The sequence below is a fragment of the Balaenoptera musculus genome, chromosome 3, assembly GCF_009873245.2.
Source record: "Balaenoptera musculus isolate JJ_BM4_2016_0621 chromosome 3, mBalMus1.pri.v3, whole genome shotgun sequence".
Classification (NCBI taxonomy): Eukaryota; Metazoa; Chordata; class Mammalia; order Artiodactyla; family Balaenopteridae; genus Balaenoptera; species Balaenoptera musculus.
In genome coordinates, this window is record NC_045787.1 from 135,193,253 (window position 1) to 135,206,225 (window position 12,973).

General features: G+C 54.2%; 1 protein-coding gene across 3 annotated transcripts in view; it reads left to right on the top strand.

Moving 5' to 3' along the window:
* The window catches only part of SLIT3 (slit guidance ligand 3), a 618,363-nt gene that overhangs the window by 564,102 nt on the left and 41,288 nt on the right, over window positions 1-12,973 (top strand). For all 3 annotated transcript variants that reach the window (XM_036848363.1, XM_036848365.1, XM_036848366.1), the window contains 4 exons: window positions 758-882; window positions 5,117-5,214; window positions 9,019-9,158; window positions 10,843-10,936. In XM_036848363.1, coding sequence (XP_036704258.1) covers window positions 758-882; window positions 5,117-5,214; window positions 9,019-9,158; window positions 10,843-10,936 — 457 coding nt within the window. The remainder of the gene's footprint in view (window positions 1-757; window positions 883-5,116; window positions 5,215-9,018; window positions 9,159-10,842; window positions 10,937-12,973) is intronic.

Here is a 12,973-nt window from a genome sequence, read left to right on the forward strand (position 1 = left end):
GACTGTTATCCTGGGATCATTTAAAGTCCTGACATGAAATAGGGCCTGATTATCCAGGGCTTTGTCAACACTGGCTGCAGCGGTAGCACAGCCCCTGTTAACAAAGCTCTGTGTAGGGACGTGACCTCCCTCCCTCCAGCCCTGATGGCCGAGGAGAGCAGGACACAGTTGAAACTGTAATGGATGCAAAGTGTACCTGAGCCCAGTTGACCATCCCTCATCAGCATCGTTGCTGTGTGTTCCGGGCCCATTTCTTACTTCTTCCTGCCGACTCAAGGGTTCTACAAGGAGGACTTCCTATGTGATGTGTGCCTTTGGCCCAGGCACTGTGCCCTCCTTAGCCCTGCACAGACTATTCCATGAGGAGGGGTGTCTGGGGAAGGAAAAACGGGAGGTCCAAATGGAGCCTGGGCCCAGAGCTCCCCGAACATAAAGAGATACACAAGGGGTTTCTAATTATGGTGCATTGTTTGCAGATTAGCACCAAAATCAGATCAGGCTAATTACAGTAATTGATTTGACTGAGAAGTGCTTCTGAATGATGTCCCGCTGTGATTTTTTCCTCTCTGGATGATGGCTGAATTAATGGCACTCTAGCTGCACTGGATGTGCTGGCTGCGGAGGGCCAGCTGCCCTCTGGACAGAGGTGGGAGGGGCTGGTAGCTGACTGAGGGAGGGGCCAGAGCAGAGGGGGAGGGGGGTGTGACAGTGAGCCTACTTGGGGACCTGCCACCAACGCTCTGGTTTTGCTCTCCAGGGCCAGTGGACATCAACATTGTGGCCAAGTGCAATGCCTGCCTCTCCAGCCCGTGCAAGAACAACGGGACATGTAGCCAGGATCCCGTGGAGCAGTACCGCTGCGCCTGCCCCTACGGCTACAAGGTATGACAGGAGGCCCCGCCCCCTACCATCCACGGCCCAGGGAGGGGCACTGTTCACTGCTGACCCTCCCTTCTCCAAGGACAGTGGATAAGTCCACTTTACAGGTCACTCCAAAACAGCATTTGCCAGCAACTCTCCCGTTCTCCCCAGCACTGCTGGGGGCTGCCCAGTTGTATCACATTCACACGCATCATAGAGGACCCCATATAGTCTTGACAGTGATGCAGTGAGATAAGGAGGAAATGTAATATTTGTATGTTCTTTCTTGAACATGGGGAAATTAAGTCTCAGAGAGTTAAAGTACCTCCAAGTAGAGGCATCCCTTGAACCCACCACACTGACCTCCTGCCAGGGTGATTCCCAGGTCCTCCCCCCACCTCCCTTCCCTGCCCGCAGGACAGCCAGCCCTGGAAGCACTGGCTCCAGCTTGAGGAGGATACAGGGATGGAGGATTAAAAGGCCAGCCTTCGCTGTTGACAGGCTCAGATCAGCCAACAAGGGCTGGGATAGAGATCCCCAGAAATCCAGGCTAATTCCAGAATAACCCGTCCCTCCTTTCTTCTCAGCCAGCAGCACGTAGAACACATTATCCTGCCTCCATATTAACATCTAGAAAGTACGGATGATGCGCCAGGCACTCTGCTTGGCATTTTAGACATCTTTTCCCCTGTGAGGAAGGACTTATTGATTCCCATTTTGCAGATGTGGAAACTGAGCCTCAGACTGTTGAAAGGACTTGACTCACTGGCCCAAGCTTGTAAGCAGTAGGGTTGGGTTAAGACCCAGGGCTACATGATTCCAAAGCCGCCCCACTTTCGCCTGGAGGTTTCCTGAATAGCTGAACCCCTCACTGCACCTCACTGGGGTCAGCAAAGCCGTGACTGGGTCCTCTTCCCCAGGACCCTCCCGGCTTCCCAGATTCCAGCCATCCCAGGGCACCCATCTGAAGGCACTAGGCACGTCGAGAATTTCAAGACAGTCCCCAGCCTGTCTGATGCACCCAGCTGGTACAAGCTGAGCAGGAGGGAGCTGGCATCCCCGGGTGTCCTGTCCCCAGGGGGATTTACGTGTATAGGGACAAGCTTGAGGGGCACACTGCCGCTGGGGAACAGGGCTCCCTGGTGGCTTTCTCAGCTGTAGCTGTGCTTCCAGTACACAGTGTCAGAGTGCCACCTATGGGCCTGAGCCTGAGACAAGAGAGCCAAAAGCTTCCTATGAGGCCAGTCGGACAGCCTCCCTGCCCCAGGCAGCCAACCCCAGGCCTCACACCCACAGGAGTCCCAGACCCACGACGCCCCTGCACACACACTTACGTACACACACACACGTGTACAAACACACATACATATTGTAGGCAAAGACTAGAAATTAAGCAAACATGCTCAAACGCCTGGATCCTCAAACTCCCTCGTATTAATTCAGTGGAGAAGACTCAGGCTGTGGATTTACACAGATCAGCAGGTGTGGATCCTGGCTTTGTCATTCCCTAGCCGGGTGGTGATGGCCAGTGGCTGCACCTCAGGCCTCCCATCTGCACACTAGGACCTGCCACACAGCCTTGCTGTGAGAATCAAGTGTACAGTAACACATGCAGCGCACCTAGGACAGTACCTAACGTTCAGTAAGTACTCAGCAGCTGTCGTATGGATGCCTTTTAACTTTACCGTCTATGCCAGTCCCTAATACCAGGGTGTGGAATGGGCCATCAGGAACAGGTGGCATGTTGCTGGTTTCCTGTAAAGGAAGCTAGAAGCCCCAGCCACAACCTTTACAAACACACCCACACACACACACTCACACACTGGGGAGGGGGTCGTGGGGGATAGCCGAGGAGCGTCCCCAATCTAGTGGATTTGAGCAAAATGAGGCTGAAGAGAGCTGAACTGAACTAATTGACCAGGTGTTGACAATGGTGATTTTTTTTCTCATGAACATGTAAGTGACAGAAATCCCCACCTCCAGGCCCAGTTACCACATGATCAAGGGCTAGGCTCTGCCTCCTGGACTTCAGTGCTCTGTGGCATAAGGGGCTGGAGGAGACACCTCCCCCTCCCCCACCCCCAGGGGAGGAATCGCCCTGGACCCCCTGGTACTTGAGAGTCCCCAGAGCAGAGAGGCTGGCCCAGGCAGGGGCCATGGAGTCCCTGCCCTGCCCTGCTCAGGGTTCTCCAGTCCTGCGATCCATGGCCCATTCATATCTCACACACACACACACACACACACACACACACGCACACACACGCACACGCGCACACACGTGAACTACTTAGCAACAACCAAAGACCTGCAAAAGTCTTTTAATTACCCACATTCAGCTCTATCGCAGAGCCCCATGATCATCATGGTCATTATCTGAATAGCTCTTAATTATGGAGTTACCATTACCTGCCAGGTGCCTTAGATGAGTGTGACTGCTAATCATTCGTTAACTCCGTGGGGTAGACATCATTATTCCCATTTTACAGATGATGAAAAGTCTCAGAACTAGTAATTTCCTCAAGGCACGTAGCAGCAGCCGGACTAGCACGTGCATTCAGACCGGCCTCACTGCAGAGCCCGTGTTTTGAGAGGGGCAGAGTGAGTGCCCAGCACAGCATCGCGGTTCCCAGCGTGGGCTGTGGACTGGATGTCCGCTTGCTGCTGTGCGATCGTGGGGACGGCACCTCACTTTCCGAGTCTGCCTTCCCTCTCTGTGAGAATGCGGGTAATAACAGCCATACCGATCTTGCAGGGGTGTTACGAACATTATACGCAACATAAAACTTAGCGTGAGGCCTGGAACAGAAAATGTGCTCCATAAATGGGAGTGAGAATGAGCCTCGCAGTTTCCATCGACACATGGACTTTCTGAAAGGGATCCCACGTTGCTCTGGTTTAGGATAGAACCAGACCCCAACCCGAACTGCATTCTCCACGTCCCCTCCGAGAAACCTCTGACGGGCCCTTTACCTGTGACGGGGCTTGAAGGGGAAGCAGACAGGCGCGGGCCTGACTTCAGATTGCTGGAGACAGGGCCTGAGGCTCGGCGTGGAGATGGCGAGAAGGCGGCCAGTACTCGGCAGAGCGGGGAAGAGGATTTTCTCGGGCAGATGGCGAGCAGGTGGTGTGGCAGCGGAAGGGCTCCCGCGATCGCCCCCGCCTGGCACGGCGCCCACGCCGAGCCCACAGCCCAGAAACAAACCCAGCAGATGCCTCCCTGCCGCCACCAGACCCCACAGGTCCTCCCGAGGACCGCCGGCCAAGACTTGGGTGCAGCACTGGTCCACGGGTCCCGGGGGAGAAGCTGGACACAGAGGACCAAGAGCTGCGCTGCTCCCAGGGACGCTGGGTCTTAATGCCCACAGTCTCTGTCTCAGCCTCCCTGCACGGTGCCTTTGCCCTCGCTGTTCCTTCTGCCTGGCATGCTCTTCCCCACCTACATACGCTTGGCTCCCTCTCAGCTCAGACATCTCCTGCAGGGGGGCCTGCTCCAAAGGAACCCCACCCCACCCAAAACTCTCTCTCACAGGAGATCTCAGTCTGGCCTAACATCAGGATCACCTGCAAAACTTGAGAGTAAATGCCAACACCTGGGCCCACATCCAGACCCCCCCCCCCATCAAAGATGGCTTTCTGCGGGGCTGTCACTTTATAGGGCCCAGGTCTGTGGACCACACTTCAGCCGTACTCCATCCTACAAGTCGTGGATTACCGTTCAGCCTCAGTGAGGCTAGTAATAATATCATCTACTGGTATTTATAGAATGCCTACTATGTGCTAGATGTGTTATGTAATATTAAGCACTTCCTTATTGAAAGGTCTAGTTTAATTCTGGTAAGAGCTCTATGAGGTAGGCTTGTAGAAGTTAAAAGGCTTATTATACAAGATCAAGGTCAGCCAACCAGGAAAAGGTGAAGCTGGAATGTGAAACCAGGTCTTCCCGGCTCCAAAGCCCCTGCTCTCAGCCTACAGGTTAGGATGGCGAGAAGCGGGTGAAGTCTGGGAAGTAGTGAAGCTGGAGCCCAAACTCCTGAGTTCAGCATTCCTCCCCTCCTCACTGTGGAGTGACCAAAGGCAAGGGCTCCCTCGGGCTTTCTCTGGGTCACACAGCCGGCTTGTCCCAGGGACGGCCTCCGTGCAGCCATCTCCCTGACCTCATCCCAAAGGAAGCTGGGAACCCACAGGAGTCTCTTCATCATGGCAGACACAAAAAGCCTCCCTAACCACACGCTTCTCTCTCTCTTCTGCTCCTCAGGGCAAAGACTGCACTATGCCCATCAACACCTGCCTCCAGAACCCCTGTCTGCATGGAGGCACCTGCCACCTGAGCGAGAGCCACAACGATGGGTTCAGGTAACAGCTCGCCCTTGGGCCTTCCCTCCTCTCAGTCTTCGTGGTCAGGCTCCTGGGGCAGGCTGAGGGAGCACAGCTGTGTGCCTCCTGTGTGTGCCCACACTCTGCCCGGCCCTTTATGTGAAGGACTCCAAGGCTCTTCACTCCCCGTAAGGCAGCTACTACTATCCCTCTTGTATAGATAAGGAAGTCGAGGCATCAAAGGGATAAATCATTTGTCCGCGGTTACACAGTAAGCGTTGGTACAGGAATCTGAATTCAGGTAGTCCGTCTCCAGAGCCAGGAGGTCTCCAAGGCAAGCCACAGTTGCTGGCTAAAGTCAGAGTAGGATGGGATAATGGCTCAAAGACCTGCCAGCCTGGTAATTCCACCACTCTTTTCTGTGTTATAAAAAAACAATAATAATAGGTGACATTGATTACATGCTCGTTATGTGCCAGGCAAGTGACTCTAAGCCTCATTTAAATCCTCACGAGGACCCTATCCGGTACAGGTAGGTACTATCCCCATTTAACAGATGAGGAAACTGAGGCACAGAATTGATTGGCTCTAGGTCCCATATCCTGACACTCATTCCTGAGTCTCTAAACCCCACCTCTTTCCTCCCTGGCATTAAGAGCTCAGGAAGAAAAGGGGTAGAAGGCACTTAAGGTTCTTCTCATCCCTGTCCTTGGAGCGGGCCTTCTGCAGCTCTGCCAAACCTCAGGCCCCTCCCTGCTTCCCACCCTCCCAGCTGTGTGCACATGTCCAGTTTCCCGGGCCCTACCCTGGCAAAGCAGACCAGTGGCAATTGGCCCGTTTGGCAGCCCCAGTGAGCCAGTGGGTCAGGGGGTAAAGGAGGGGCATCTGGCGGCAAGCTTTGTGCGGAGGTCTTAGCGCTCAGGTCGCAAACAGTTATCAAAAGCCCTGTGGCCAGGGTTGCTGCCTGTTCTGCGAAAGACATCAGGTTCTGGGCTCTGGGTTCTCCCCAGGGAACCCAGCCACCCACGTGTCCATCTGCCAAGCCCGCCCCATCAGAATCAACTCTTAAAGCAAGGCAGAGTTCGTTTTCCTGCCTGGAGCAGGCCAAACAAGGCACTCTCACCCGCTGAGAGCCCCGGGGGTGGGGTGGGGGGAGAAACCACCCAGAAATCTCACGGTGGTGGCCACCTGGCCTCAGCCAGGAATCACACCTCCAGGACCGAAAGCCTGGGTCTGCCCCCTCACCGCCACCCCCGAGCCCAGGGACCCGCCTCGGCAAGGGACGGGAGCGCCCCCTGCAGGCGACTGTGTTGCTCCCCTCTCTGCAGGTGAGCCGAAGGATCCCGTCTCCACCCTCCGTTGTTGAGGATTTCAAAGGAACTGGAAATATTTTTAGGACTTAATTTTCAAGGAAAATGGCCCAGACCCACAGGATCAGGAAAATGGGGTGGAGGGTGCAGGCAATGCGGCCCACATCCCTGGGATGGTATAGCTCGTGTGGGCTCCTCGAGCAGCAGGAAAGCACTGCCCCTCGGGGCAGCACCTGGTAGGCTGGCAAAGGGAGAGCCACCTGTTCGGACGGAGGCTTTGCTCCTTTGTCCCTCCTCTATCTGTTTCCTAGAGCTGCCATAACAAAGTACCGCAGGCTGGGCGGCTTGGAACCAAAGAATGGATTCTCTCACAGCTCTGGAGGTCAGAAGCCCAGAGTGAAGGTGTCAGCAGGGCCATGCTCCCTCTGAAACCCGCAAGGGAGGATTCTTCCTCGCCCCTTCCTAGCTTCTGATGGCTCCTGGCAGTTCCTGGCATTTCTTGGCCTGCAGCTGCATCACTCCAACGTCTACCTTCAGCTGCACATGGCCTTCTCCCTGTGTCTGTCTCCACATGGCCGTCTTCTTATAAGGACACCAGTCATATAGGATTAGGGGCCCACCCCACTCCGGTGAATGTGGTCTTCAGTTAACAAATGACAGCTGCAGTGACTCTGTTTCCCAATTAGGTCACATTCTCAGGTACTGGGGGGGTTAAGATTTCAACATATCTTTTCGAGGGGACACAGTTCAATCCATGACACCTCTTACTGGTCAGAATTCTGGAAGCATCACCTACCTCTTCATACAGATGCTTCTCCAGTCTTGACGCATTGTCTCTCTGCTCAAAAAAGAGCTGTCCCTACAGCTAACACATTGCTCTTGAGATATCCTTGATAGCTCCACCCCCTCACCGCCCCACCTCCCGTAAGGTTTCCAGCGAGACTAGAAAAAAACTTTAGCCTCTTTCCCACCCTCTGCCCAGTCCGTGAGCAACCCCTGCTCCCCTGACCAGTCACTCTCACCCCACATTTATGCAGTCCTAAGGCTCCGGGGAGAGTCAGAGTAACTCATTTGAGGAAAATAGGCAGCACTGTGGCTTAAGATCTTTGGGAAACTACCCACTGTCTGGCTCTGAAGAAATGACCTTTTTCATGAATGGCCAGGGTCCCTAAGAGAAAAAAAAAGGACTTAGAGTCATTTTGCTCCAGCTCAAGAGCTCAGACCCGAGGACCCTTCCCCCAGCCTTTTGTAGAAAATGTGACCCAGTTTTCAGGCCATAGAGGGAAGGAGGTTAATTAGGATTCTAGGACCACAAAAATCCACTTCCTATTAGTTTAGTTTTGTTGTTTAGCTAAACGCCCAAGTCAGAGCAGTCTCTGAAATGGAGAGAGGCCTGCAATTCCAGGTCTGAGGCTGGAACACACGTTCGTGGATGGGGTGTATGTCCCTGGCCCCTGGCGAGGGGGGATGGGCCACAGAAAGAGTGAAATTCCCTGCAGCGCTTCTTTAATCAAACGCTCGGCTCCCACCTGCATCCTCCCAGCGCCCCCTCGCCCCTTGTCAGCTGCCCAGAACTGACTTCATCAGTTCTGACTTACTTTGCATGCCTAATCCTGGGGATGTGGCCAAGGTCGGGCAGAGGACGGGGGTTGAGGTTTTTATCCAAGAGGTCTAACACACCAGAGACAGGTTAAGAAAATGCCTCATACTGATCTATGGTGTTTTAAGCCAGGCTCACCAGAAAGTGTTGGCAGGAGAGGGGCCCTCCCACCCTTCCCTCAGCCCCCAGAAGCTGGAGGGGGCTCAGAAGCAGCAGGAATGCCTGACAGGGAGAAATGTCATCCCTGAGGATAAGGTTAAGGAGGTGGGTAGTTTTGCCTAGAACTAAATCTAGCTGACATGTTCTGAACATTTTCGCTGCGCTGTGTACCCTTCTAAGCGTTTTACTTGTATAATCTCATTGAATGCCTGCAGCCACCCTGGGGGTAGATAAATAGCACCAGTCAACAGTTGAGGAAACTGAGACGCAGAATTTAACTCCCAGGAGACCTGGTTGCAGAGCCTGACCTATGTCCTGCTCCTGCTCCAGATAAAAAGGCTGCCCTTGATCAGAGAATCACCAAAAGGGCAGGGTTCGTTTTGCTCTTTCTCTCCTTGTCTACAAAAGAGACTACCCAAAGGCTGCTTAGGAGCCAGCTGGAGGAATTTAAGCTCTACCCAGGAAACCACATCCAGCTGGGGGAGCGGTGAAGGAGGCATGGCCGATGGGAATTGCCCCCTGGCGAGGTAGCCATCCAGGGCCAGGGGAGATGGAATACCGCCCGGAGACAGGGGGCTAGATGAAATGCCCTCTCAGGCTCCTAAGGGTCTTCCTGCTTAGGACCCCAAGACCTCCTGGGTCCACCGTGCTGCCCGGGACCTCCATCCAGAGGAGAAACCTGACTGATTGTATTTCCCACCTTCCCCTCTGCCGCACCAACCCACCCTCTCCCTGACCCCCGGCTCCCCTCTCCGCACCCACACGTCCCCACAGCTGCTCCTGCCCGCTGGGCTTCGAGGGGCAGCGGTGTGAGATCAACCCGGACGACTGCGAGGACAACGACTGTGAGAACAACGCCACCTGTGTGGACGGGATCAACAACTACGTGTGCGTGTGCCCACCAAACTACACAGGTGAGCCCCCTGACGCCCGAGTGCGGCTTGGCGTGTGCACGCCGTGGCTTGCTGTGCATTGGAAGGGTACCACTTTCTTAGCTTCTTCCAAAGACTCCACCTCCTGTCCCCCTCTGGACAAAGTCTTGAATCCCCAAAACCTGGTACTGTGCCATGAGGGGCTTCCCAGAGGCCCTCTCTCTTCTAGCCTGTCCACCCCTCCGCCGCCTCCTCCCCCCACCCTGCAAATCACTAGCTCCTCCCCACTTTGAACAGGTCCCCAGGGCCCTTTCAGCTGTGTGTTCATTTGGTTCGTGTTCATTCCCTCCTTCGGGAACTCTGGAGCCCTGGTGGTGTTTGAAGCCGGCACAGAGGCACTTGCATTGCGGTCACGCTCCGTTCGGGTCTGAACTGACGGTGGGCACATGGGCAGGGGTGGAGGGAGCTGAGGAAACACGCATTAAGGCGGTTTCCCGCCTGCGTCTGCCGTGGACCGGGTTGCAGTTCTGGTGTGTTGTACTTTGTTCCTGAGAATGGGACGTAGTGGTTTTGTCTGTGCCAGAAAACGTCAGAAAGTGCCCCCCACGGAGACCGCACCTCTCTGGGTGTCTCCAGCAGGTGAGGGGAGGCTTAGACGCACACAGTGCTCTCTGTGGTCTTGAGAGACCGGGACAAAATGAGGACGGGGTGGGGGCGTGTCAGCGTATCCTGACCGCAACAGAGAACAGACGCCAGGGCTGTGCCTGTCATGCTTTTCCTCCCCGGCCATCCTCAGGACCGTCCTCTGCCCCGTCCCCTGGGAGCCGCGGCCCAGGCTGCCTTCTCCTGCCCACGCTTGCCCTCTGAATGAACTTCCCTGGCTGGAAGTTTGTTTCTTCTAGATCCCTCTCCACCTGGCTTGCCGGGGGTGGAATGTGAGGAAGCGCAAAGCTCAGAAGTGCATCTGCCAGGGACCTCCCCACTGCCTTCCTATCTTACCTCCCACATTCCCAAAACACACTTTCAGGTGGTGTGAGTATTTCAGGGCTTATATCCTTGGGTATTTATGGCCTGTTAGGCATTTTCTGACACTGAATTTCAAAGGGGATGTATCCAGAGACCAGAACTTCACATTCTTTCCATATTTTCTTCTCTGAGAAAATCCAAGGGGCTTACTTACCTGTAACAGGTGGGCTGTGCTGCTAAGCGCTGTCCCCTCCTCCAGGAAGCCTCTGGGTTTCCACCGAGTTCTCCCATCATCGCGCTGACAGCTCTGTGTTGTAATTAACTGCCTGCTTATTTGTAGATACACCCCCCCCCCCGCACTAGCCATGGGGGGGAGGGGGGGACAGGGCCAGGTCACGGCTGTGTCCCCAGCACAGTGCTGCCACACAGGAGGTGCTCCACAAATGGGTGTGAAAGGAAAAACAAATAAGCATAGCCCAAGGTCAGGGGTGGTTTCAGCTGCCGCCGCCCCTATCTAATCAAGTGAAATAGCCAAATGGTGGTGCAGTGACCGTGCCCGGGTGAGGTCCTGCAGTCTTCCCATGGTCACTGCCAGGGAAATCGAGGCTGAGGCACAGGAGAAAGGAGACGCCAAAAGAGCAAATGCAGGGCTCCTGATACCCGTGACCTCCTGGCCAGGGGCTGGATGAACCTGACTTCTAGCCAGGGCATCCCCCCCGGTACCCTCCCTGATGCCTGGGTTCTCTACCCGCCCCACCAGGTGAGCTGTGCGACGAGGTGATCGACCACTGCGTGCCCGGGATGAACCTCTGTCAGCATGAGGCAAAGTGCGTCTCCCTGGACAGAGGATTCAGGTGAGGCTCGTTCATGCCCAGCACCGGGTCCCAAGGACTCGGCTCCAGCAGTCTGGGTTTGAGGCAGAGACTCTGGGGCTTCCTCCATATTTTTTTTCCTCTCTCTCTCTCTTTCTGCCTGTTACTTGTTTGTTACCATGTGCTTTTCTGTATCTCTGACCAGTCATGGTCTAATTCTCTTGGTCTCTCTCTGTCTCTCTTTCTGAGCCTCTGTGTCTGTCCTCTCTGTTCCCCCTCCCTCTCCCTCAGGCCCCAGATTCTCACTGTGCTGAAGGCAGTGGGTAGCGCAGGAGGTTTTCAATTCCCTCCCTCCAAGGCCCTTGCCATGGACCTGGGGGAGGAAAAGCTGACACAAAACAAAGGTTAAGAAAAGAAGCAATTCCTAGGGCCCTAGATTCTGGCTCTGAGTGCTGCTGGGGTTCTGAGGAGGTGGGGAGAAGAAGCTTCTGGAGCAGAGAGGCAAGCCCCCCACCCTAGGAGGTGGGATGTGAAGTGACCACCAAAGAATGGGTGGAATTGGGATGCGCTGCGTGAAGGAGGGAGCCCCACAGGTGGGAGGAGAGTCTAAGAGTAGGTGAGGGTGAGATGGGGCCGTGAGCACCTCTTCTTGTGTTTTCCTTTTCTATCTGGATATCCCAAGCCTAGAGCTTACCACCAGGGAAAACGCAAGAGGCGTGTAGGGCCTCTGGCTTCAGAGGGAGCAAAGGAAGCTGCGGTCCTTTGGTGCGTGCACCCTCCTTCAAGTCTGCCTTACCTGCTCCTGTCCCCTCGGAGATGTGCCGGGTGGGCTTTCACATAATCGAGTTCCCTGAGCTTGAGTAAGAGTGAGGGATGCCTCCCCCCCACCCTGCTTTTCCCACTCCAGGATTTGACTGCAGATCAGGGCTGTTCTTTAACTGAAGGAAGAGCAAAGGGGTAGGAAGAGATGCTTAAAACACAAACTTGAACCCAAAGCCGAGCCGGCTGGACTGACAGGAAAAGTGCTTTGGGTGTACCTAAGAAGGGGCAGTGATGGTGACTGGGCATCTGAGCTATGAAGAGTGGGTAGCATATCTGTAGATGGAAAGGAGATCAGTGGCGTTCCAGGCTGAGTGGACGGCAAGCTCAGAGGACGCTGGCTTGGACAAGCATAGCGAGCTTGGAGACTGGTCAGAAGTGGTCCAGGGTACAGGTCTGGGAATGGGGTGCTAGAAGCTTAGGACCAGAGATCACGATTCTCTACTACTTGTCCCTGGAAACTCTCTCTACTGTAACCAAGACCCCTTGAGTTCAAGGACAATATAGAATATAGAAACCAGTCTCGCTTTCAAAAATCTTGAGATAATATTGATATATTTATGCACAATGTCTCTTAGAATCTTGAAGAGGTCTACAGGCCAACTCAGTAATGTTGATTTTTTTTTTTCTTTTTGAGATGCATTTAAATGAAAAGTCCCTTCTCCCAGTGCAACATTTTATGTTATCGCCCTCCCCTGCCATCACCATAACAACTCACATCCCAAGGCAGGCAACAGGGGCATTAACAAAAGAGATGTGCAGTCAGTGCAACCTCTGCCCAAGTTTGAAGATGTTTATCCTTGGGGATTTCCTTGTATGCTGTTCTAATGAGGCCTCAACTCAACAGAACAGATAGTACTCTATCAGTATCTGTGACACGAACACTGAAATAATAATATACTGAAGCCCTGAAAATAATAATGAACACTGCCCATGCACACTGAAAATAATAACAGAAACAAAGATGGCAGTGGCTAGCACGCACTGAACACTCCCCCTGTGTCAGGCACTGTGCATTATCTCACTTAACACTCAGCGATCTTAGGATGTAGAAACTGTTACCCACCTCCCACGTGGGGCTGAGGCTCCGTGAGGTGCAGCAAGCAGCCGACACACGTGCACAGAAAGGGATGCGAGTCAATCCGGGCCTGACTGATTCCTCGGCTAAATCCAGAGGCTCCTGAAGTCACTTGGTTACTCCTCCTGGTCCAGAATCAGTAGGTCGAATGCATATCAAAATTGCATAACCCTTACTTACAC